At 39.9% G+C, this 26,721-nt stretch overlaps 1 protein-coding gene across 14 annotated transcripts in view; it reads left to right on the top strand.

Annotated features, from left to right (window-relative positions):
- Nucleotides 1-26,721, top strand: part of THRB (thyroid hormone receptor beta) — a 337,875-nt gene that overhangs the window by 298,225 nt on the left and 12,929 nt on the right. For all 14 annotated transcript variants that reach the window (XM_011357563.2, XM_011357914.2, XM_023532096.1 and 11 more), the window contains 4 exons: nt 7,058-7,158; nt 12,183-12,330; nt 15,125-15,330; nt 24,860-25,006. In XM_011357563.2, the coding sequence (XP_011355865.1) occupies nt 7,058-7,158; nt 12,183-12,330; nt 15,125-15,330; nt 24,860-25,006 (602 nt within the window). The remainder of the gene's footprint in view (nt 1-7,057; nt 7,159-12,182; nt 12,331-15,124; nt 15,331-24,859; nt 25,007-26,721) is intronic.

Genomic DNA, 26,721 nt, shown 5'->3' with positions numbered 1-26,721 from the left:
TCAGTTTCAGGAAGCCTTGAGTCAGAAGAAATAATGGGAAACTTGCTTTGCCGCCTTTTCTAAGACTTCCTGATGGCGGAAATCCACGGTCCCTTGTCATCATGTTCTCTTCCCTTTGTTAGATTAACACCTCTGACCTGGCCCTCATTCTGCTTCCCTTTTCCTCCCCTAGTCCCCAGTGCTCTAGAGTTTAAAAATTTGAGACTTCCAGTGTCTTCTGTACCCCCGCAGCAAGTGCCCAGCCAGCCAAAGACCAAGTGTAAAGCAGAGAAACTCGATGATTCCGTGAAGGTAGTGGGAAGGACAGAAAGATGGTTTCCGGGAAGATTTTGTGGAATGGAAGCCTCTCAGGCAGCTCTGCTGTGCATTTGTGGACAGCAATGAAATAATACCTTTAAAGTTAATGCCATTTCAAGTTTCTACCTATTGTCTTACACATTGGGCCCATACGTATTTGTTAAACAAGTAAATAAATGATGGATGGATGGATGGATGGATGGATGGATGGATGGATGGATGGATGGATGGATGGATGGATGAATGGATGGATGGATGGATGGATGGATATAGTGTTTATCAGATGGTTAAAGATTAATATAATGCAAATCTTTGGTACCTAATACCAAGAATTGAATGTGAAAGGAACCAGGATTAGAGTGTTGGGGAAAAGGCTAAGAAATGACCCATTTGAGATTTTTTTAAGTATATCAAGAAAGGACAAAGGGAAGAAGATGCCAGTGGGGAAAATACTTAACTAAGAAAGGTCTGAGCTGTGGAGTGAATTGAGAAGATTCAATATAAAATTGGAAGTTCAATATAAAACATGCTAATGATTTAGCTTCTTCAGGGGTCCTAAAGTACAGTCCCATCCATATCCTGTCTCAGACCGCTCAGGGTTCTTTGCTGGCTCTAAGTTGATAGTTCCACAAGAAGAATCGGAAACATGGACCCTCTTCTCTTCTCTGAACTTAGCAAGGTATTGACCATCACCAATAATAACCATTGCTCCTTTTGGATGCCAGGGCTGCTTTTGCTAGGCAAGTTGTCATATACAGAAAATAAGATCAGCGAGATTAGAACTGGTCTCTGAACCTAACTCCTCTCCCTTCTGCTAGAGCTACCTTCTGAGGCAGCACTTCTACGTCACATCCACCATCAAGATTAATCTGCATTATGTTCTAATCTATTCCCTAAGGGCTGTGTCTGCCAAGGTGACAAGAGGTGCCAGTATTTCTTCTCCTAGGACCTGGGATGATATTATAATTCACTCGAAAGAATTAAACTAGCCAGCCTCCTGATTTTACAAATCAACGGGAAAGCCTTGACTCCAGTGCAAACCAAAAAAGCCAAGCTTATTGTCTGTTGCATGGTTTCTAGTGCAAATGTACGCAACTTCCCCCTCCCACATACCAAGTCCCCCCTGAGAATTAAGTTATCTTTAATCAGTGTTAACTACAGCATGCATAATATACAAAATGAAAATATACAAAATGAAAAGCCTATCGCAAAAGACCACATTTGGTATGACTTCATTTATATAAAATTTCCAGAATAGGCAAATCTATAGAGAAACAGAAATTAGATTAGTGGTTGCTTAGGATAGAGTGGGTGGAGGGGTTGAGAGGAATAGGGGAGACTTCTAAAGGTAAAGGGTTTCATTTGGGGATGATGAAAATTTTCTAAAATTAATTATAACGGTTTCGCAACTCTCTGAATATATTAAAAGCCATTGAATTGTATAGTATGTGAATTATACCTTAATATAGCTGCTAACAAAAAAGGTAAAAAGTTAGTAATATTTTACCATATTAACCTATTTTATATGCAGAGTAATACTTCTCAATTAATCAGACATTGCCAGTGTCAGCTAAAAAAAAAAAACCTCCAAGTTTGTTGAACAAACAGATGGAGTTTGTTTCCATAATAATATGCTTGAAAAAGTGGGAGCATAGTTTATTAGACTAAAAAATGATACATCTGAGCATATCTGGGGAAAATATATCATCTTTGGACTATCACATATCATCAGAGTCTTAATCGTTTTCTGGAACGTTATTAACCATGCCTCTTTAATAGTCACCTGATCCAACTTGCAGATACAATTCTCAGATGAGCATTGTGGCTTCCAGGGTTGTGTTTTTCATATTTGTTTCTAGACAGAACCCAATTCTGACTTCCATTTAGTGTCCACTCCTGGCAACTGAACTAGCACTGCATGTGCATTGTCCTTAGCTGGGCAAATTGCCAGCATGTGACTCATTCGGTGATCATGAAAAAGGAAAAAAGATGAAGACTCTGAGTTAGGAGAGCAAGAAATGGTTAAGTCCTCTAGGAGAAATGGTTCGTATGTGATGTTGTCAAGTATATTCAGTAACCTTAAGAGAATCCCCACCTACCTATTCATTATGCGTGGGATGTTGATCCCTGATGGAAATTATTTAGCGATGAATAATGGACTTAGGCATAATGATTGATGTGCCATTGCCTGTGGTGACTGTTTTGGGTAAATAAGATGGTTCCAAGTTAATATTTTAGAGAAAAGAAAGAGATGAGTAGGTTGCACTACTATGATCATGTAAGCAACTGCTACCAAATTAAGCAGATGTTTCTGTAGAAGTTTCAATGATTTAACTAAAGAAATATTTAATCATCTATTCATCCATCCACCAAGAAGATAATTTAGGAGAAATAAGATAGTAAAGTAAAGCATTCGTCAGACTAGCAGTCAGGAAACAGAAGGAGCCCATGCCCCTCACAGACTGAATTATTATGGGATTCCAAGTTCAACCATCTACATAAATTGCTGAGCTACGGGGAGGAGGAAAGTCTTCAGTGTCTTACTGCCCACACCAAAGAATAAAGCAGGCAGATCATGGCGAAGCAGGGTGAGAGATGGTGAGAGACCTACATCTTCCTAACTCTAACGTGCTCTGGCCCTCTCAAGGCATGTCCCACAAGCAGCACAGTGTCCAACTGTATTACGATTGCTTCCCCAACATGAAATTACAAGGAAATAACCAGCATCTCTTTTTCTCTTATCTCCGCCATCTGCACTTGATACCAAGAACACAGAAGTCTTTACTCTGATCAACTGTGCATAACCTGTGTATAACTGGTTAAGATGTAACCTTCCTGACAACACCAATATGTATATTCCATTTGCCTTTGTCAGGAAGGTGTGTGTTTTAATAATTGGGTTACTTTGTTGTTTAAAAATTACTTTGTATTCTATAAGTATGTGTTGCACACACAAGCCCATATACACACAGTCACACACACTAATCTTGCTACTGTGGTTATCTCTATGGTGGAGAATTGATAGATAAATTTGTGTGCTGCTAATTTATGTCTTTCAATTTTTCTAAAATGAATTGGACTTTGTAGAGAACTAATATACATATTGTTTTTGATTCATAAAGACTGATCACTGAAGTCCATAGGTATGTGTTAGTTAAGCATCTCTAACCATTTTTGCTATAACCTACTCCCCGATTCTACATACTTGATAACTAGTTAATTCTCTGGAAACAGAGGCTTGTTGGAATTTTTCATGTTGTTTCTTCGTATGGATAGACTCCCCAAAAATGTGTTTGAAATGAATCAATGCCTAGTGTTCATGCATCTCCCCAGATCACTAGGTCTTGGATGAGCTTGAATCTGGATACCTTAATCTTAATCTGAGTGTAATGTTGGTTTCTTTACCAAAAATTAAACTTTATGATGCAGTTTTCCTTAGACCAGAAGTTTGGGCCCCACATCTGCATTATCAGCCCTTTCAGTAACCCTTGCCAAGATCTTTAGCCTTCTTAGGCACGCCTCCATCTTTCAAGCCTTCCCATCTGTAAGTTCCAGATATAACCTTCCACTCTTATGTTCTTTACCACTGGCTGATAGCAACAATCTTGAAAAACTGTGGTGCCAACCACCAAAGGAAGCAGGTGCTAGACATTGAGGTTTCAGCATAAATGATAGGATTCCTGTCTCTAGGTAGAATTGTACAAACCTACAATGAATCAGAGATTAAAGTCTAAGGGAGGAAATATATATATAGGTAATTATAATGCCGATAATAAAGGGCTACTATTGGGGAACCGTAAGGAAGTATAGGAGCACCCAACCTGGACTTGGGCTGGGAGTTGGGCAGGAAGGCTTCTCAGAGATTTCCCCTTTGTGATTCTGGACTTGCCCCATCCCAGTGCCTATCACATGATATGCAGATGAGCTCTTATTACCTGTTTACCCCACTACACTGTAAGCTTCCCCAAGAATTAAAACTTAATCATCTATAGATCCTTGGCACATTGCCTGGCACATAGTATACCTATATAAACGTTTGTCAAATGGAACCGTCCTCTTTATTTCCTTCATTTCTTTGTATTTTAATAACGGCTTTATTGAGACGTATTTCACATATCATAAACTTTACACATCTAAAGTGTACAAAATGTGTCCATAGAAAACAATGGTTTTCATTCAGGGACTTTTAGTATATTCAGAGTTGTACGACCATCAATGCTATAAAAATCCCAGAACATTTTCATTACTCTGAGAAGAAATTTTGTGCTCTTTAGCAGTCACTTCCCATCCTCCTCTCTCTCCAGGCCTTGGCAAACACTAATCTAATTTCTACATCTGTGAATTTGCCTATTCTAGACATTTTATATAAATGGAATTATGCAATATGTGCCCTTTTGTGTCTGGCTTCTTTCATTTAGCATAATATTTCAAGATTCATCAATGTTGTAGCATGTAACAGTACTTCATTCCTTTTTATGGCTGAATAATATTCCATTGTATAACTATACCACATTTTGTTTATCCATTCATCATTGGATGGACATTTGGGTTGTTTCCACCTTTTGGATATTATAAATGATGCTCTTTAAACATTCGTGTACGATTTTTTGTTTTCAGTTCTCTTGGGTAGATACCTAGGAGTAGAATTGCTGGGTCTTATGTAACTTTCTATTTAACCTTTTAAGAAACTGCCAAACTGTTTTCCAAAGCACACCTTACATTCCTACCGGCAACATATGAGGGTTCCGATTTCTCCAAATCCTCACCAACATTTATTATTTTCTGCCATTCTTATTATAATCATCCTAGAGGATGTTAAGTGGTATCCATCTCATTGTGGTTCTGGTTTGCATTTCCTTGCAATGGTGCTTAGCATCATTCATGTTTTTTCCTTCATTTTTACCTTTTTTTTCTCGCTGAGAAATGACCAGGACTGGAAATATAAGAGTCGGTTGCTTAGATATATGCTTCCTAAAAGAAGAAACCATATGTTATTGTCTTTATAGTCTCAGCACCAAGCACAGTGCTAAGCACATAGTAGATACTGGATAAATGTTTTCTGAAATCATCAATAAATGAATTTTTGAATGAACACACAAATCATTCCAGGTCCCTTTTTCCTGCCCAGATCCCTCCCAGAATTCTCTTTTTTAAAACATCTGATGAGAGTTTTAAAACTCTTGAAGTGAACTCAACAGATGACTCACGGTTTCCATGACACAGAAGTAAACTAAGAAATCTGTGATATTTAAAAAAATAATCTTATACATGACCAAATCACACTTTGAAGTTATTTATCTCTCCCTCAAGAAGGGACATTTTTCTAAAAATAAAGCCTGAGTAAGGTAATTTCTAAGAAATAGTGAAAAGGATTCATTTTCTTCTGTGTGTGTGTGTGTGTGTGTGTGTGTGTGTGTGTGTGTGTGTGTGTGTGGCTTTTTTCTGAAAAGTAAGCCTTCAGTGACCTAGTTTAACAAAAAATTCTATGAAAATGTCATAGTAAAACATATAATTAAGGCATCTGTCATTTCAACCTGGCTAATCTTTACTGAAACCAATAACAGTTTACTGAGTCAAAGAACTTCATAAGGGACCATGACTAGGAGAAAGAATTTTGTTTTCTCAACTTCTCCATTCTCCACATCCCAGCAAATCAGACCTTGTTTTGATTTTTTGGTCTTATTTAAGCTGTGTGCTTCTGTGGTAAATTGTTGATACATATGAAACTGAATTTGCTCTTCTGAGTCCGGGTCTTGTGTTTGGACTTAATCTGCACGTGAAGGAAAAGAGGAAAGACAGATGGCAGGTAACTGCTTCTGTTTTTGTTTTTAAACTTTAGCTTCCTGGGTCAAGGAATTTAAACTAATAGTACACTAAAAAGAGAGTTGTCATGGTTGGCTTTTCCTTTTTTTTCTTAAGTAGAACCTCTATTATTTCACACTACCCAGAGTTGTTGGGCTGTGTATCATGATGTCACGAGTTTATCGAATTTCTTTTTAGATGGCCTTACTCATTCTACTTACAGTTAATTGTTTATTTTTAGAAGAGGACCAGCCTAACTTATACTGCAGAACTAGACGTTAGGAGACCTAGGTTTTAGTCTCTGCTGTTAATTTCTAGGGCGACCCTGGGGAAGGCCAACTTCTGAGGGCCTGTTCACCTCATGAGTACTTGATGATCTCTTAGGAACTTTCTGGCTATAAAGTTTTCTGAATTTATTTGCATGGTGCCTTAACTCTAATGTGGATCATGCCTTCTAAGAACAAGGTCTGAAATAAGCCTTATGAAAAAGATTGGTTTGTCCAGAATTCGGGGCACTCCGGGTGCCCCAAATCCTGGCCTCTCTGCATGATTCATTGGCTCCAAAGGCCTTCGGGTCTATTTCCACCTACAGAGCAAAATTGATCACACCCATTTCAAAGCCATTCTGAAATTCTGGGCCTTAATATTAGTTCTATAAGTGTGAGACAAGGTACTAAGTAAGTATAAGACAGTGGAGAAGTATATTAAGTCAGGGGAAGATTTTTTTTAATATCTTCTTGTTAAATGTTTTATTTACATTTTATATTTAAAATTAGATGCTCATGAGATATAAACCCTAAAGCAAAAGTTGTATTTAAATATACAAAACGATTTAGTCTTGCCTCCCCCCTCACCCACCTTACCACCTGTCCTCTCCTTATCTTCCTCCTAACTGTGGTATGTCTTCGATTTTAACATTAGATACTGTTTTCTCACAGTCCTCTTTCCTTTTTCACAGGGTACATCCCCAGTTACTTAGACAAGGACGAGCTATGTGTGGTGTGTGGTGACAAAGCCACCGGGTATCACTACCGCTGCATCACCTGTGAAGGCTGCAAGGTAATTGCCCTGGGACCAGTGAGCTCGGAGCTCCCACAGCTCAGTCCCCTCTTGGTTACCAGAACATTAAGTTTAAGTTCAAATTAGAGTCAAATTCCAACATTCATGACCTGGGATCATCCCGGTGTCTGATTGTCCTCTTCATTTTTTGGCGTGTTCAAGAACCAAAATTTTTTTCCAAATCAGGAATAACTAAATGAAATTTGGAAAGAGCATGATGTCTGCTTTTTAGACAGGGAGATAATTAATAAAATGAAACTAAATTAATAAAATTCTCACTTTGAGTTTTAAAATGGATAGATATTTTATAAAATGTTATCATCTCAAGAAATATCCATTTCTCCTCCCGTTTTATCTCCAATATTGGAGGAGACAGAGTTCGCTCTGCCACAGGCTGTTCACCACTGTAATCTGAGTGAATATGCTCACTTTTAAGGGGTTCATTAGGGAATATCTTTGAGAGTACTTAGATTCAATTATGTTCTGAAATTATCCAAATGGCTTTCTGCACAGCCTGCAGTAAGTAAATTCTGGTCATCCATCAACTAATTTTATGCTCTATAGACCCATCTTCAGGAGATACTTGACAAGAGTACACCAGGGATCAACAATCAGTTCAATTCCCGAAAATGAGCCGAAATTTGCCTACTTACAATCTTTGTCATCGAAATTAAAACAAGCTTTCTGGCAAATATCTTTTGATCCAACAACCTAGCCTAGGAAATAAGCTCTACTATAAAGGTAAATAAAGCTTAACCCAGTGCTCTATCCAGCTTTCAACTAATGTTTTTAAAATGAGGAAGTATATTATCAGAGAAAAGCCTTTTAAATTTTTCTTGTTATATGTTGTATTTACCTTTTACATTTAAAACTAAGTCATCACAAGATGTAAACCCTAAAGCAAAAACTGTATTAAAATTTATGAAATCAATTCAATCTTTCCTCCGTCATCACCCAATTTACCTCCTCTCCTCTCCTTCCCCTCTTCTGACTACCCCTTTCCTTCTAATCTTTCACCCTGAACCCCAGGAATCAACATGTTAGCTCAGTTTCAAACTAAGGTAGACCATTTCCCTAGAGGAATTATTTTCCATGCAAATTCCGTACTTTTTGAGCATGAAATCAAGAAACACTTAGCAGAAGCCTGCTAAAAGCCTGCTAAAAGATGATACATCCATTAGAAAGAAGTCATTTCTAAGGTTTCGAGGCCTTATATCTGCAAAACGGTTTTTTGGAATGTGATGTAATGTGTTCTCATTCATCCAGACCCCTTTGAACTGGAATATGTAACCTTTTAACAAAGATCGAGCTAAAGACTGCTATTACATTTGCGATAATAATGTTTTAAGGAATTTAATAGAACTAATTACAAATATCTATTAATTGGGGGACTTACAGACTATCTCTTTACAGCACAGTTTTATTGGCTTGATTTGAAAATAATAAAATTACTTCGTTTTAGTTACAGTCCCTCTTTCAAAAAGCTCAGTAATTCAAGCAGGCCTTTTTTTCTAAATTAGCTCCAATTCATAAGGCTTTACCAACCTGATTATGCAGCATTGCAATTTTTTCCAATCAATTTCTAATGGTAAATTATGAATTCTGGAAGAGATCGTAATGAAAATTCCATTCAATATTCAAGTCCCAAAATGACTCTAAAGACTGAATGTGCCTTACAAAGAGGACTTATTAGCAACTGACTTAAACAAAAGAAGAATTGGGCACCTTAACCCATGTCTTCATGATGATAAAGAAACCCATTAGCCTCTTTTCCCTAAATCAGAGGACATTTGGGACCTGCTTCAGCTGAGGTCTACTTAAAAGAAGAAATCATGTAGCATAAATCTAGATTTCTCCACCTCTGTGCCTTTATCTCAGATCAGAACCCTGTTTCTAGGACTACCTCAACCATCAAGAGAAGCCTTCCTAAAGGGTTTATGCAGATCCTTTAATTGAGGACAAAGTATCTTGGAAAAAGACAAGAGTTTTCAAATGAAATACAGTTTTTAAGTGTGGCCAAAGATGAAAAAGGTTACACTTCACATATCGTTTATTCAAACCTATAATTTAAAAATATTTCTGCCCCATACTTACAATGTGTATAAGGAGAACCTTTTTTGACCTTTTTTGCCCTGAAGACAGTGGAAATCTTTTGGAGATGGGCCAGTTTTTGTGCATCTTTTGCAGAAAGAATGTTGATGCTACCTACAATAAGTCACTTTTTTATGAAAAAGTGAAAGCTTTTATAACAGTTGCCCAAATATTGAACTAGGAGGGTGACACTTGGCTCCTTATCACATGCTCCTTAATGCATCACCTCCGACCACTAAGAAATAGATCCAGTTCTCAAAATGCATGGAAACATATCCGATGTTGATTTGTAAAAGCAAAACCTTTGTTCCCCAGCAAATTATAAATGAAATTTATGTCCTTATTCAGTCCCTGAGATGTCCCCTTTTCAAATCACCTCTGGAAAAAAAAAAAGGTTTTTAATAAGTAGGCTATGTTAAATATTTTCTACCCAAGTTCACTTCAGCAACTTAATTTTTGTCACCTTTTAAAATTAAGGGACCTAGCTTCTTTACATTTACTCATATGAAGTGCTCCCTCATCAGGAGTCAAAATATGTTTTTATTATCATTTAGAGGAGGCCAGCATCTCAAACGGGACTCAGTCTATGAAGTGCCCAAGGAAAGTCATAGAGAAAAGCCACGGAAAAGGTGGCACAATGAATAACAGAGCCTGTTACCTCAATACTTTTTTTGAAATAAGCAAAGTATAAATTATTTCATTCATTCCATTTAAAAATTCATAGAGTAGTTTTTTGGAGAAATGACTGTTAACCCCTGTGTCTGGTATGTCACACCTCATTCTCTGCTTAGTGTTGTCTGACTCTTCAGCATGCTCCCCAACTCCTAGAACATGGGTCAATGTGAGAGTATGTGAGAAAAGCATCCCCCCAACTTCAGATAGGACAACAGCTGTTCTACCCTCATAGCAGCATTCAGCATTCTCACTGGATGCCCTGGACTTTGGTATTTCCACCTGTAGGGAAGCTTTGCCTCCTCTAGAAGGTGGTATGCTACCCAGCCTCTCACCTCCCTGTCTATGACATATGTCTTCCTGCCTGGAATTTCCAGGTTTCTTTTGCCCTCCAAACAGGGACAACCCTAGAGGGGTAGATTAGACAGAGGGTAACAGAAGTAGGGGAGAAAAATTCACAAAGCAACTTATTTTTCACTCTATAGCAGGCCCTGACATTCGTGCTTTGGCAGGATTTGCCCATCTCGAATACCCAAGGAAACACTGCCAACCTGTCAAACAGCTGCCCCATGTGTGATTTAGTGAATCTTATAACCATGTGTCAACATTATTCAAGTTAATGGACTCAAGTGTTTAAGGGTGCAAAACCAAATTATAATATGACAGTTTTTCTCTTAGAACTTGAACAATAGAAATGATAAGGGTTTAGCATACATGCCCCCACATCAAGTCCATTAGTTGTAATTATTGCTGTCATTTTTCCATTTTATTCCTCTTTGCCCAATATAAAATTCTACCTTTGACTTTTTCATTGTAAGAAAGAGCTCTTATGTCTAAGTAAGGAATATACAAGTGGTATAAGTACATAATCAAAGCCAAAGAAAGTTAAATGAGATAATTAAAATTGAGGTTTAATCTAGATCAACTGATGTTCTAGTCCCACCACTTATGAAACAAAGTTAAAGATTTTTTTAAGCTTTAGTAGAGGACATCCTTCAAATCTGTTTTGCCCTGCTATTCTACTAAAATGAAGTTTTGTTTTTGTTTTTGTTTTTTTTTGAGGGGTGGATGAGAAAGGACCGTTAATAATCTGTTCATCTAAAACACTTAAATAATACAGTAAAATTGGATTCTGTTTATATCATATAAACAGTTAAGTAAATAAGATTTAGAGTCCATCTCCTGGGCTCTAAGCCAAGTTCCAGCATGTATTTACCTTGTCATTTGGGGCAAATGATTTAACTTGTCTGAGGCTTAGTATTTTTTAATCCCTAACATGGAGATTTTAAGAGTACCTACTTCATATGGTCGTAGAAGACAACGAAGGACATGGAATATGTCTACAGCACTTTGCAATGTGCTCCTGACAATAAGTCCTCTCTCTGCCATTATTAATTTCTACAATACACAAGTATTGTAGAAATACACAAGTTGCCAAGACTTAGGTACCATGTGCAGAAAGGTTCTAGTATAACACATCCTTGAAAATGTTATGTAAGCCACCTAAACCTGGAACTAAATGGATAATAGAAGACTTGTCAGAGGCATTCTCCCATGCCTCAAGAAAGGAAGAAACATATTGAACTTTAGGGTGTACTTATATGGATTCTAGGGGGGGAAATGTGCTGTAAAAGGTAAAACTGCAGTGCAGTGAGCATGGGAAAAATTTGGTAGAGAACCTGGAATTTTCTACTCTCCAGCTACTGTTGTTTCAAGGGCTATCTGAGCTGGTGATGGTAATCTCAAGAGTCAAAAACAAGAATTAAATGAAATCTCTAAAGGCAATTACATCCATTTAATTACTAATTGATCGAATTATTAACTAATAAAATATTGTAAATATTCAGCTCTTTTATTCTCTAGTATAAAGTATAAAGCGAACTTCTTCTTAGCTTGCTTTAGCAACACAATTATGGCACTCTATGAAATTAAATAATATCATTTATTTATATTACTCAGTGTTTAGAAAAAATATAAGCAAACACTAGATTCTCCCATTCACCTCTTTTTCTTGAATAAATGCCAAAAAGATGTTGACTCTTTAGATGTTGACTCAATAGTCCTCTGACATTGCCTTGAACTCAGATTTAGAATTCTTTAGATTCACTTTGGGCCAACTGTCCTATATTTGATTAAGTGGAGCTTCAGGCCCATACACAGGTACAAAACAATCCATTACAGCTATGTGGACACAAAATTCTGGAGTCATTTATTTCTCAAAAATATGTAACTCTTGTCTTGCATCTTCCTTTTTCATGTAGGGTTTCTTTAGAAGAACCATTCAGAAAAATCTCCATCCATCCTATTCCTGTAAATATGAAGGAAAATGTGTCATAGACAAAGTTACACGAAATCAGTGCCAGGAATGTCGCTTTAAAAAATGCATCTATGTTGGCATGGCAACAGATTGTAAGTAATCTTCTTCTTTTGCTTTATTCAAGGGGTTGATTGGGGAAAGATTTGGTTCAAGGAGATCAACCAGGCAGAAAAACAAGCAGGAACACGTGTGGACAGAGGGAAGACACCTAGCATTCCCACAGTCATTGGTGGGTGGTTTCCATGTTACCCCTTCCTTATCAACTCCTAATTCTCAAGGTATATCAGATAATGGGTGAGGAAAAGCAGTTAAGTTAGCCCTGTCACATTTGCAGGGCTTTTAGCAATACTCCATTCGCCCCAGAGATTACAAATGAGACTTGGCCATTCACCTTGATAAGGTATAATTTTATATACGACATTCACGTGGCGAGCCCCTTATGGACAAGTCCTAATATTTTTTCAAAAGCAAAGACAGGAATTTCTTTTGTGGCCATTTTTGGAGACAGGACACTGACAGAAAACATTGTGTTCAGAAATTTCTGAAGAATGTGAAGTTGAATGCTATGGCATGAGTCATCTTGCAGTTGGTTGTTTGTTATATTTTTAGCCGTAAAAACATTCCGAGCTGAAGTCTTCCTACCCAGTTTTCAAAGTGCTACAGCATATGGTGGTGAGATTAGCCGCCACTGGGGTCTTTTCTCCCCACACTATGCAAGGGATTTACACCAGTCACTTTAATTAATCTAATAATAAAGTAAGAATCATGTCATTCCAAATATATGGCCTCCCTTTTGTCAAGCACCTGGGTTAATGATTTCTACTGACATAAACTTTCTGCACATCAATGATTCCAACTTTTAGTTTTAAAAAAAGAAAAAGAAAGAATGAAAGGAAAGGAAAAAAAGAATGCATAGAGTATTTTTCCCCATGAATGAGGAAATAATCATGGCTTACATTTATATGACAAACGATTCTCTCAGCTAGATCAAAAATATCTATGGAATGCCCTGGTTTGCTCATTAAAGAAGACAGAATAGGGAGTCGTAAAAAGGAGGAGCATGTTCTTTGTCTTTTTCTTTTAAAGGCTGTTGCAAATAATATGCCTGATAAGGATATGTGAAAATGATTGACCTAGAACCAAATGCTTAAATGTGTCACTATAATGAACAGTTATTGTTAAGTATCTATGTCGTTTTATTGAAAAGTTAAAGATACGAATGTTTATGAGTTAAAAAACTCAGTGTTAATCTAGACTGAGTGGAAATTAATTTTGAGCGCACCTTACTGGCTTGTGAGGTATTATAAGAGCTCAGGCTTTATAATCAGAAAAACTGTTGGAGTCTCCTATCTACCCCTTACTAGCTGTATGACCATCCGACTTAACCTCTGGTTTCCCTTCTGTGAAATTATCACCTACTTTAAAGGTTGTTTTCAGGATTAAATTAGATAATGCATGTCAGATGCAACCATCCTGGCACAGTGGACATATTTGGGAAATGGGGCTATGAGTATAGCACCCCTCTTCTTCTCCCTTTAACGAGTGAACTAAAATGCCTGTACAGGGCCCATTCACATTTCTCGCATTTGTCAGTGCTCACCTGACTGATGATCCAATCAAATCAAGATGATATGGGGTTTCGTTATTCTGTTTGTGGACTAGCTGAGTACCTTTGGTTCTCTTCCTCTCGCTATGTTCGCTTCTTTTCTTTTCCTACCAGGTTACACCTTCATGAAAGAATGGCCCCAGGACAATCATGTTGTAGAACTGGATTCAGGAGTCCTGGGTCTTGGCTTGACTCTGCCATGAACTTGCTGTGTGACTTTAGACAAGTTATGATCTCTCTGGATCAGCTTCCTCCTCTGTGAAAGGAGAGAGTTGGACGAGATAATATCTAAGGTCCTTTCCAGTTTTAAAAGACTATGATTCTATACTGTAAAACTTTAGCCTTTCCCTTCCACTGATAGTTACTAAGAGTCTAGTGAAATGGTTTTGTTTTTTGAAATCAACCACAGAAGTATGTGTTTCTTGTTACCTGCCCTTCTTATTTCCATTTCGCATAAATAATAAAAGTCATGGCTACATTTACTGAGCACTTGTAGTGAATCATCGCAGTGAATTCCATGTGAAGTGAATATTATTGATCCCATTTTATATGGGAAGAAATGTAAGCTCAGAGAGCCTATGTAATTTGCCAGAGGTCACACAGCTAGAATGTGGTAGTGTCGGGATTCAAACCCAGGTCTTTCTAGATTACAAAGCCGTTAGTAATCTTCAGTAACCGTCAGTAAGGGTTGACCAGGTTGAGAGTAATGCAAAGTGAGTATCTGCGAAACCCAAGACAGGCCAAGTAACATTCCAGTGATTCCTTAAGAGAGCTAATAAAGAGCTGGAGGTTCTTTTTTATCCGAGAAAGGGATCATTAGTCTCTCATTTATTGCTTTGGAACTTTTCTTGAACCTCCTTAACTAAGTTCTCTTAGTAAGAGAACTTTCTTAAGAGCTTTTGGGGGGAGGGGGGAGTTATAGGAACCCTAAGAGTGAATTCAGATGATTGGCTAGACTGACTCATCTGTGAATCTGTGGGTTCATTCTAATTTAGGACCACCTTCTATAGAATTGGGATGCCCAGTATCCAACTAGCCCCAGGCTTTTGTTTTGAAAGGCTGGCTAGGCATTGGGACTTCGGCACTGGTGCTCATTCTGGACAATGGCTGGTCAATGGCTATTCCACATAGGGGAAAAAATGCTCCTGTGTGACCCACGCTGTAGGCCCCACTGAGCCATCTGTGCATCAGTGGTCCTGCCGCTGAGGCTCCAGGCCGTGCAGTCTGGCATGTGCATGGGGACTATCTGTGTGTTTTGTCTCACTTTCTCCCTCTTCCAGTGGTACTGGATGACAGCAAGCGACTGGCAAAGCGGAAGCTGATAGAGGAGAACCGGGAGAAGAGACGGCGGGAAGAGCTGCAGAAATCCATCGGGCACAAGCCGGAGCCCACCGACGAGGAGTGGGAGCTCATCAAAACTGTCACGGAAGCCCATGTGGCCACCAATGCCCAAGGCAGCCACTGGAAGCAGAAACGGAAATTCCTGGTGAGGCTACCTGGCACAGCTGAATATAGACTGCAGGCTGGCACTTTCTACCTCAATTCATTTAGTCCTCACAACCCCAGAATGCTGGGTTACTACTTCATCTTACTGGTAGGGAAACCGCAGTTCTGAGAAAGATGACTTGCAGAGCCAGGATTTAAATCCAGGTCTGTCCGAGAACAAAGTTCCCTCCTACCGTTTACTATTTGCTGGTGGCTGAATTCTAAAGCAGTTTCTAAGACCACATTATCTGTTTGTTTTTGCTGTTAGTAAGGCCAACCCTACATTAATTAGTAAAATTTTTACCTGCCATCTTTCCCTTTTTATACCCATTTCTTCCCTCAGATGCCCATTTGTATACATACTTAGTCTGCTAAACTCGCTCTAAAATAGTCCCTTTAGAATAACCCCTAGAATGAAGTGTCCCATATCTCAAATGCATTTTTATGTCAGTAGAAGTCAAAACGATTAACTTGAAATAAATTCTCTTGAGTCCAGGAAGAAAATGGGAAAAAGAAGAAGGGATGGAGGCAGGGTTATATAGAGAAAACAGGCTCTTCAAAATCCTTGGAATATCAATGTTTGGTGTTTTTTATAAAAACTAACAATTGTGAAAGTCCTTCCCATTCATTTCACTTTTGGACCTCCCAATGCCTTGAGGTAGGCTGCAGTTACATCTCCATTTTACAAGTACAGAAACCAAGCCCATGGCCTCAAGTGGCTCACCAAAGATCAAACTACTAGAAAGTGGCTGAGCTGGGCCCAAAAGCCAGCTAAGGTCCTCTGGTTCAAATCCAGGCCCACCACCCACCTCACCAGATAGATGGCCTGTCCCACCACCAGCTGGCATTTGGCCATCTCAGATCCTGACCCTGCTCCTGGTTTATGACACAAACTCCTTGTGAGCGTCTCACTGAGCCCCCACATCAGATATTCTGTGGGTTTATTTGTATCCTCAGGGTACGTTAGTGTACCTTCCCATCTGAACAGGAAGATATAGTGGTATAATTGTCCTTGTACCTCAACATCACCATTATAATGGAATCGTGGTTTTTTTGTGTGTGATACAATATAACAACAACTTTAAAGGAAATTTTTAGAAAGAAAAAGCTTACCCATAATCCACTTTCCTTCAAACAATTACTTTCCTTGTTGTAATGAAGGGTTCTAGTACACTTTGTTGATGGCTTCCACCAACAATAGTGTTAACAAGCATGCTACATGACCCATACCAAATGCCAGGTACTGTTCTAAGTGCTTTCCATTCATTAATTCCCTATCTCAACCCTATAGGTAGATGTGGTTAATGTCTCCATTTTAAAGAGACAGGAACTGAGGCAGAGAAGTTAAGGAAAGTTACCTGAGCCCCCACAGCTAGTAAGCAGTGGTGATGGATAAAGCCCAGCTCCTGGATCTGTGCTCTAACCCACTACACTCTGCAACCTGGCCTCCTGCACAAACCCAAAGAGCCTCTAAAGATTCATCTTTGGAAGGACAGCCTCTCAGTGCCTTGATCTGCATACTCAGCCCCGCCCTGGTATTTCTGCCAGACAATTAGAAAATACTAATTCTGGATAGACAGATAAATTTTAACCCAATATATTTCAGGCATAGCAAGATAGAGTCCTGCCCAAGCCTAAATCTGTCCTTTTCCAAATGTGTCAGCCATAAATGGACATCGTGGAAACCAATTCCAGGCCTGGCACTTCCATCTGGTTTCAGAGTAGTGACCAAGCTGAATTCCAACTACAGTGGAAGATTTGGGACACATTCTAGATTTCTCCTAGGAAATTCTACATTTCTATTTTTGTTATTCCAAAAAGAGAATGGATATTAGTATAACTAAACCAATTCAGTGATCACTAAAGTGCTTCTTCCAGACTTAAAGATTTGTTTTTTTATTTAGAAGACATTTACTGAACTGCTACTATGTTCCAGGAAGTGGAAAAGTTCAGCCATATTCCAGTGGAGGGAGACAGACAAAAGGGTTAAATAAACAAGATGAATGCAGGTATCCGTAAGTGCAAGGAGGGAAATAACTATCGTGATGGGATAGAGTGATTGTGAATTAGAAGAGAGGAGAAACTTCACTTCTTTAAACAGGGAGGTTAGAAAAATCTCTCTGAGAAGGTAACATTTGAGCTGCATCTGAAAGCTGAGAAACCAACTCTTTGAAGTAAAATATAATCGGACCTCTTTTTTCCTCGTGGTCTCTTCAGCAAATACAGCACAATTTCTAGTAATTAAAATCAGCAAGGTCAGCATCTTTAATTCAAAAGCTCCTAACAGTTTTCTTCAGTCTGATTATCCATGGAAAGAACCAAAGAAGGTGTGTCACAGAATGATTTGCCATTGTTTTTTTTGTCAGGGCTGTGAGATTCTCAAGGCACAAAAGAGTTTTCTTCAGGAAAATAACATTTACAGAGCAACTGCTTTACCCATCAATCTCCCCGTGGAGCTTACACGAAATGTATAATTTGTAGATCCTTGATCTGTTCAAGAAATTGCCCCTCTTGATCCAAATACAAATAACCACTTCTTCAGGCTACTTTTTTCTTAGAGGGGTGCTGAGGGAGATCAGAATGCCTCCACTGTCCCATCTGTCTCTACAGTGAATTTCATTTCTATCAGCCAATCCCCTTCTGCATCTCCTTGGGGAAGGACCACGTTCCTTTCGGTGTTGCCATCAGTGTGTCTGTCATATGTGTGGTTGAAATTTGTGGTAGCTTTTCTCCAAGATAGATGCCATTAGATTCTTTCCCCCTGTATACACAGCCCATTCTCTCCCATGGAGAGGTACAATCTGTTCCTCTCTCCCCTTGAATCTGGGCTGTCTACAGTTCCTTTAAACAATGGATTTAGGCAGAATGACTTCTAAGGCTGAATCCTAAGAAGGCTTTCAGTTTCCACTTGGATATCTTGAAAGGGGAAGCCAACTGCCATGTAAAGAAAAAAAAATCCAGCTACCCTGAGACCACCACCATGCTGTGAGGAAGCTATCCATGTGGAGAGATTCTCAGCCAGCCCAGGCACCAGCAATGTGAGTGAAAAAGCCTTCGAATGACACCAGCCTCTGCTGCCATTTGATGACAGCTGTACGGTGGACCCCAAGTGAGAACCACCCAGCTGAGCCCATCAGTCCCCAGAACTCTGAGGAAGAGTGAAAATTCGTCGTCTTTAAGCCACTAAGTTTTGGGGAAGCTTGTTACACAGCAATAGATAACCAGAACAGAACTCAATAAATATTTATTATTAAACAGAACATACAGTTCCACCAGCCCATCCTCAGAGACAGTACAGTTAAGCCTTGTTGTCTCAGCCAGGTTACATATTTACAAATACTCCTTACAAAAGGATGACCTCGATTGAGTATTTATGCTCAGGATAGAAATTCCAGTCTTATGCATGGTGAATTATTCCTGCAAGGACATTAGGAATCCTTCATTAAAGACTGCTTTGCTAAATGATAGCCACGTCCTGAATAGGCTTCTATACATCAGGATTTGTGTTACCTGTATAGCTGATACCCCTGTTTTTGGTTGCAACACTGCTGTGCATATTACTTCATTTGTTTTTATGTGATGATAGCCCATCTTGTTCTGAAAAGAATTTGAGGGGGCCTAATGTGTTAATAACAGTACAATAATAGATCATAAAGGATTAACGTGATATGTTGTCATAAGGGCTAGAAATATTCATTTATCTGCAATGGATAAGTAACTTATTCCTCAAAAGGAGCTTCTTCATCGTTTTGATCCCTAAAACCAGGACTCACGTCAGAAAGAGAGACTGGTGGTTTGACCTGGGTTTCGAATCTATGCATGTGCTGAGAAAATAATAGTCATTGGCAAATAGAAGCTTTTGCAAAAGCCCTGCAGGTTTTCATAATTCTAAAGCCACTCTTTAAAACTGTTTCCAAAAGCACTTAATCATATGATTTTCTAGTTTCTTCCAATCCACTCAATTCTCTCATGGCACAGAAGTGCCCCATTTAATCACCAACAATTCATGTGTTATGACAACGATAATGAAAAGTATTTGTGGACTGAGACAGGAACAAGAAGCCTCTGGTGCCAAACAAGGGAATTCTGTGTCTCTCCACCACGAGAAACTCACTTCTTCACCTCCCAGGGGCTCTGAGATGTTTGGCTAGAGTAAACCTCACGCCAGCAACATTACTGTCTGTTGACATTCTGTTATTATTCTGCTCCCTTAGTTTATATGCAAAGCTTTGGCTTTGGATGGGATTCCATCCAAGTATAAAATGTGACCATCAGAACCAAGGCAAGCCTGCCCTACATTTCCCCTGACATAGCTCCTGTAGTCTGATTTCTCACATTCTGGATTGGGATAGCCTCAGAAAAGGAGCATAAGCAGAAAGGGCAGATAGGATGAGTGATTTGGCCATGTGTGGTCTGTGTGGACAGGTCACAAGACAAGTGCAATCAAGTCAGGAAGGCTTCTTTCATCTGAAATTATGATGACGACATCAGAAGGCAGGGGAGTTTAGTAGTTATGTGCATGGAGATTGGAACTAGACGTCCTGAGTTCAGTGCTTGACTCTGTTGCTTTTTAATCATGTGACTTTACACATGTTACTTCATCTCTGTAAGATTAACAGCCTTTATGCCCTTACCAAATGATATAAAGGTAATATATATAAGTGCTTGGCATATCATTGACAACCATGTAAGTGATTACTATATCCATCCATCATCTCTACCACCACCACCCTCACCATCTTGTCTCTGCTCGCCCCAGGAAGAGGGAGAGCCTATAGTAATGTCTTAAGGCTCAGGGATCTTTCATCATTTGTCCAGGTCTTCCTGCCCATCCTTTTAAAGCTGAGAGAAGACACTCTATGATCTAGCAGAGGAAGAGAGAGTTCCACTTGGCCCCACTTCACTCTGCATGTGCCAGAGGGCTGCTGATTCAAGGAAAGAAGTCCTCAGCTCTGAGCCAGAAACTTGAAAAGAGGTCAACTGACCCTATTTCCTACTCACTGTGAACAATACTAATGAAATAGTCAAAGCAAAAAGCCAGTTAGTCTCGATTTGTGTAACCCTAGCCTCCTCTAGTGCTGAGCTAGGGTTGAAGCCCACATCTACACACATACCTGAATCTCTCCTTTTATACCTCTCCCCCGACTCCACCTCCACTGAACCAGAGGAGTCACTCTGGGTTCCTTACAGTCCCTCACCCCACACCCAGTCCATCAGAAATCTCTGCCTTCAGCTCCCAAGATATGTCTCGTTTCTTCCACTTCTCTCCAGCTCTACTGCCACCCCTGTAGTCTAGCTCACTTCAGCTCCCACCCAAACTATTGCTGTTGCCTGTTGGCTTCTTCCTTTGTTTCCTCGTATCCCATCTCTACATAATAACCATAAATCTCGTTATGCTACTCCCACGTTTAAAGCCCTTTAGTGGTGCCCCCATTACATTGAGAACAGGTCCATCTCCTCTCCATGGCCCACAAGCTCCATCATCATGGAACCCTTGCCTGCCTTCCAATCTTCATCTCACACCATGGCCTCCTTTCTGGCCTCAGGACTTTGCACTGGTTCTTCCCTCAGCCTTAAATGTTCTTCCTCTGGCTCTATGGAAGGCTTCCTCCTTGATATTCTTTAAGTCAAAGCTCACATATTATTTCTCAAAGCAGCCTTGGCTGACTGCCCCATCTCCTGACCTGTATGTACTATCATGTCACAAACTAAAATTCTTTCTTGAGAGTATTTTCTTATTTATTGTCTGTCTTCCTTCATGACAACGGAAGTTCTTTGAGGATATGTCGTTCATTGCTGTGCAATCAGTATCTAGAACTAGGCCAGGCCTAAGGTAGTTGCTCAATAAATATAGGTCGAGTACATGTATAAATATACATTTATTCATTCACTCAATGAATAAGCATTCTATCCTCCATCATTTGGCCCAATGCCTTCTACATAGTAGGCAAAGATACTTAAGGTTTATTCCCACCTTGAGAAGTTCATATCTTAGATGTGTACCTACATAACCACAATAAAAAGTGATAGTAACTAGTGCCTAATTGCCATATGAGTGATATACGTGGGCCACCAAGCATATTCAAAAGAGGTAGACATTATTTCAAACTGATGTCATTTGAGAGACTTCAAGGAGAACCTAAAATTTGACTTGGGTGGGATTTAGAATGGGCAGAGATGAGAGACAGAAGTGGAGATTGGGAGAGAGCAAAAGTCAAGAGGAAAGGCAGCAGTGAAACTGAAAAGTGCAAAGCAAATTGGGAGATGTGAAGAGGTCAGCTGAGCGAACTCATGAGGTCTACTTAGGGCAGACAAGGAGGAAGATAGTCGGAATGGAAGTTGGAAGTAGGCCCTTCGAGCCAGCTAAAGCAATGTGATCCACAGAGGCAAAAAGCAAGCTTGTCCCACAGTCTACTCAGGTGAATCTGCAAGCCAGAGACTTATCAGCATCTGAGCTTGATCCCACGTGCACATGTGTACAAGCAAATGTATTTCATGTAGTGATATACAAGGCTACTACTAGCTGTAGTGAGATGTTGAAAGATTCAACTGATGTAAAATATTTGTACTCTTCTTTATTTTTAACATCTTTCAAATATTTTAGCAAATGATTGTTGTCCCTTAGCTGAAAAATCTTCAGGGAAGTCACAAACAATATTGCATTGCTTAACCTTAACTTCTCAAACCTAATGTGTTAACACAGATCAATCATAGGATATATGTGTGTATGTGTGTGTTTTCTTTAGTGTCCAAGATCTATCATGGAGATAAAGCTTAGCGATATAACAGAAGCCTTTTGTTCTGTATACAGTTTGACTTCTAGCAATTGAATTTGCCATTAAATACCCAGAGGCTTAAAAGTAAAGTTTTTTTCTACCTTGATATTTATTTTTCAACAGAAGAGCTTGTGAGGTTTCATTTGGGAATTTAATTGAATTGAATTGCATATATCTTTATGTTTCTTTTTTTTTTCACATCTTTAGGGGTGTCAGAGGTGGTGATTCAAATACCCACAAACCTACAGATTGAATGGAAATTCACAAGAACATTAACCCACTGACATTTCAAAGGACACAGAATACCATTTAAAAACAATTAGATTAGATCTATCAGTGTTCAGTGAGAAGATGTTTGGGTTCAACCAGGCCAAATGTATGTGCGTGTGTGTGTGTGTGTGTGTGTGTGTGTGTGTGTGTGTGTGTGTGTACGAATGTGTACGCGTGCATGCATGTATGTGTAAAACTCCCTTACCTTTTTAAATGTGTCCACATTCCTTTCATCAGTTGATTTTCATTACAGGGTTGTAAAGTAGACAAGGCAGGTGAAATGAGCCTCATTTTCAGAGTAAATGTAGTTATAAAAACCAGCAAGGAGGTCTGAAGGATTCAAGAAGCAGCAATGTCCAAAGGAGAAACTAACTTACCTTTTCCCTTAGTTCAGTCTGTGAGAAAGAGAAAGAGTACGTGTGATTATTCTGTCAATTCCATCTGCATCCAGAAAGCCAGCGGAACAGTAGCCTTCCGTAAGCTATCTATGCCTACAGTTGCCCAAAAAGATGGTCATTGGTTGTGAAAACACAACAGAAAACAGATTTTTTTCCCCATCTACTTGCTGCCCCCAAAACAAACAATTAGAAAGTAAAATAAAATAAACAGAAAAACCTGCTGGATAATCAAGAAAAGGTCAGTACAGCCAAGGTTTGTTATATATTTCACAATCCTCCCTGAGGCTGTAACTATGACACCAGCCACCCCCTTGGAGGGCATGGGCTGCTCCTGTTGACTTTGATGACCTGGCAACAAGAGAGTAAAAGAATCATCCTTTGCTTTTTTCCCTGCTAAAAATTTGATGTGAGCAGTGTAATACAGGAGATATGAGAAGAAATATGGTAACTGGATTCCTCTGAGCTGGACATATGTACTGCTAACCCAGCAGTTCTCTAAACATGGTCCCAGACCAGCAACATCGGCATGCCATGGGAACCTGTTAGAAATACAGATGCCCAGGCTCTACCCCTGACCTATGGAATCCAGAACTCTGGGAGTGAGGCCCAGCAGTCTGGTGACACTGATGCACAATGACGTTTAGCACCAAGTGGCAGGCATATCACTGGCCGTGCTTTCACCTCTGCAAGTGAGGGATTCAGCCTTGCTCAACTCGCTCACAACGCCCATCTCTGCCCACCCTCTGTACCCCCACCCCTGGGTGCTTGTATGTCCACCATGGCTCTAGGCAAAAGTGACCACCATCGGGCAGGGCCTTTGTCTCTGATCCCTTTGATCACATTCACAACCACTCAGAAGACAGTGGGAGAGGCTGGCAAGGGGAATATGAAGAGGAGCTGAAATTATGTCCTCAGGTGTCAAAATGTACAAGGTGTCAAAGCCTCTAAGTGGGAAGAGATATGAGGCTCCTGGCACATTGCTATGTAGTCTGAGCCACGAGGTCCCAGTCCTGGCCTCAGGGAGTTGTTCTTAACCTCCCTGAAAAGCCACAGATAAATGATGCATACTACCATCATAATGACAAGAAACTGCAACGGAGAGGCCTGTTCCTGGCAGGAAGCACAGGTGACAACAGGAGACACATGAGAGGCCACACTGGTCACTGAATGCCTGGCTAAGGAATGAGACAGCTTTAGTGGACATTGGCAGCCAAATGGCAGCACAGCCACCTTGGGGCTTGCTAAAATGCTGATTCTGCACCATTAGATCTGGAGAGAGGGCTCAGACTCTGCATTTCTAGTAAGTCCTCAGGTGACACCTAGGCTGCTGCACTGTGAGCAGTAAGGCCATGGATTGTTCTTGGGCAAGTGAATGGCAGAGAAGTGCCCTCAGGACATTGAATACTAGTAAAATCCCCACTCGACATGAAGGTTTGCCAAGTTTGCACAGCTCAGCTCCTACAGGCAGTCTAGAGATGCCCCCTCGGGAGGAGACTGTAGTCTGGAGTCTGTAGGCCAGAATGGACATCAAGCCCAGCAGCTGAGCCAGAAACAAGATTGAATCCACAGGGTGCTCTTTGCAAGGGCTCCCAAACCTCACTTCCCTTCACTGCCCACACTGTACCCACCTCACATGCAAAGACTGGCCTCAGAATGTGCAGTGCTCTGAAAGTGCTCTGGAATTTATGTCACCTGGCTTAAGTATATACCCTGTGTGCATTCAGAAGCAGAACCCAAATTCCTCTTATTCCTCTCTCTCTTTTTCTTCCGTCCTTCCTTCCTTCTTCCCTTCCTTCCTTCTTCCCTTCCTTCCTTCCTTCCTTCTTTCCTTTTTTCCTTCCTTCCTTCCTTCTTTCCTTCTTTCCTTCTTTCCTGCCTTCCTTCAGCCACATTGCTGTGAACATTATCACTGGGGGGGCCATTACAGCAATAGCCAAGACATACATCTTTGCTCAGAAACCTAAACTATGTGAAAATTGAAAACTGTACAGGTTGGCAGTTTAGAAGAGACTTTCTGCCATGTGAGAACTAGGATGAATAAATATCCCTTAAACTTCTTCATTTAAATCTTGTTTCTCTTCCTTAGCCAGAAGATATTGGACAAGCACCAATAGTAAATGCCCCAGAAGGTGGAAAGGTTGACTTGGAAGCCTTCAGCCATTTTACAAAAATCATCACACCAGCAATTACCAGAGTGGTGGATTTTGCCAAAAAGTTGCCTATGTTTTGTGAGGTGAGGAAATTATTTTTCCTTCTGCATTATTTTTCATTATAGTTCCATCAATTTCTGAGAATACTTAGTATTATATATAATTTAATATTAACCAGCAGGGACTTAGTCCTATGAAAGCAATGTCAGTACAAAACGAAAATGCACTTTGTTTCATTTTTACTTCCTCACTTTCTCTATTCAATTATAATTCATTAGCTTGTCCACGTGAGGTCGATGAAGATCCTATCCATCTGCCTGACTCCAGGCATAGAGAAATGTGATAGCAATACTTGCATTTATTCAGCACCTACAATGTCCTAGTTACCATGTTCAAGTTTGCACACATTAAATCCAATCCTTATAACAGATCTGTAGATTGGCTTTAATTAACCCCATTTTACAGATGTAGAACATTGAGGGTGACGTGATTGACTTATCTGAATGAACGCAGAGCCATGATTTGAATCTAAATCTATATTCTTTCAACTACATATCCCAGCAAGATGGTTGTGTGGTTTTTTCTTAATCCTCAAGAATAAGTAACCCTCACAGAGCAAGGGCCTTAATACCTCCTTACATCTTACTTCTTTTCTTTCAAGCTCACCCTTTCTTGCCCCATGTTCAGGGCACCCTGAGGAGCTCACCCACCAGAGATGATAGCCCTTGCCTTTGGGACATTTCACCCCCTAACTTCAACCGTCCTATCATAATGTGGTAGCTGAGAACATGGGCTCTGCAGTCAGCTGCATGGGCAAGAATCCTAGATAAGTTACTAAATGTCTTCAAATCATGGTTATCTCATCTTTAAAATGGGAATCATAATAGGATCTACCTCTTAGAGCTATTAGGAGGTTGAAATGGAATAGTAAGTGCTTGGAAAATGCCTGGGTGGTTTTTCATAAATTTTAGCTGTTAATACTGCTATTATTTTATTACATTACCATGCTGCCTCTGCCTTCCTTTTTTGAATCAAGTGGGGTTGATTATGCTTTCTAGAGAATTTTTCCCTTTGAAAAACCCCCTCAGGTGCCACTCAATTGCTCTTCACATCTCCAAGGGGTCCCAGATATCATATCATAAAGGCCACGTCCTGCTGCCTCTTACCTAAGCCACCCAAGTGATAAGTGAATCTAGTCTCACCTAGAAAGAAGCTGAGTTTCCTCACCTGGAATGATTCTGTCCCGCATTGCTTCCAACCCATTTGTGTCTTTGAGTTTGCCATAATGGGAGCCCAGCTGGAGTCTGAGAGTCCTCAGACACTGATGGAGACACTTCTCGTTGCCTATTTCTGAGCCTCCACAAAAGCCATACCCAAAAGGACAAAGCAGTGGGCTCCAGGACACAGGTATCTGACCCCAAGACCCAGCTGGAAGAGAGTGTACCTCCCTCTTACCCCAGCTTCACTGCGGTGGGGGCCGTGGTACCTGATGTGCTGGCTAGAAGCCCTGCAGTGGTATTCCACCTCCAGAGGAGCCGGTGAGCCCCGGTGATGGAATCTGACTTATATCTGTATTTGGTGTAGAACGTTCCATGCCTCTGACCATTGTTTTTTTTATTATTATTAACATTTATTAAAGTTTTAGAGACTATTACAAAAATAATACATATACATTGGCAATTTATACCGCCTAATAAAAGTAATGATTCGTAGTAACATCACCAAGAGATAAACTGCTGCCATTTGGGGGCCTCTTTTAGTCATTTTTCAAATAAAGATGTGTGTATATACACATTCA

Source organism: Pteropus vampyrus, unplaced genomic scaffold (assembly GCF_000151845.1).
Source record: "Pteropus vampyrus isolate Shadow unplaced genomic scaffold, Pvam_2.0 Scaffold1, whole genome shotgun sequence".
In the NCBI taxonomy this organism is placed as follows: Eukaryota; Metazoa; Chordata; class Mammalia; order Chiroptera; family Pteropodidae; genus Pteropus; species Pteropus vampyrus.
Note: the sequence above shows the minus strand (reverse complement) of the source record. Positions and strands in the feature narration are given on the sequence as shown.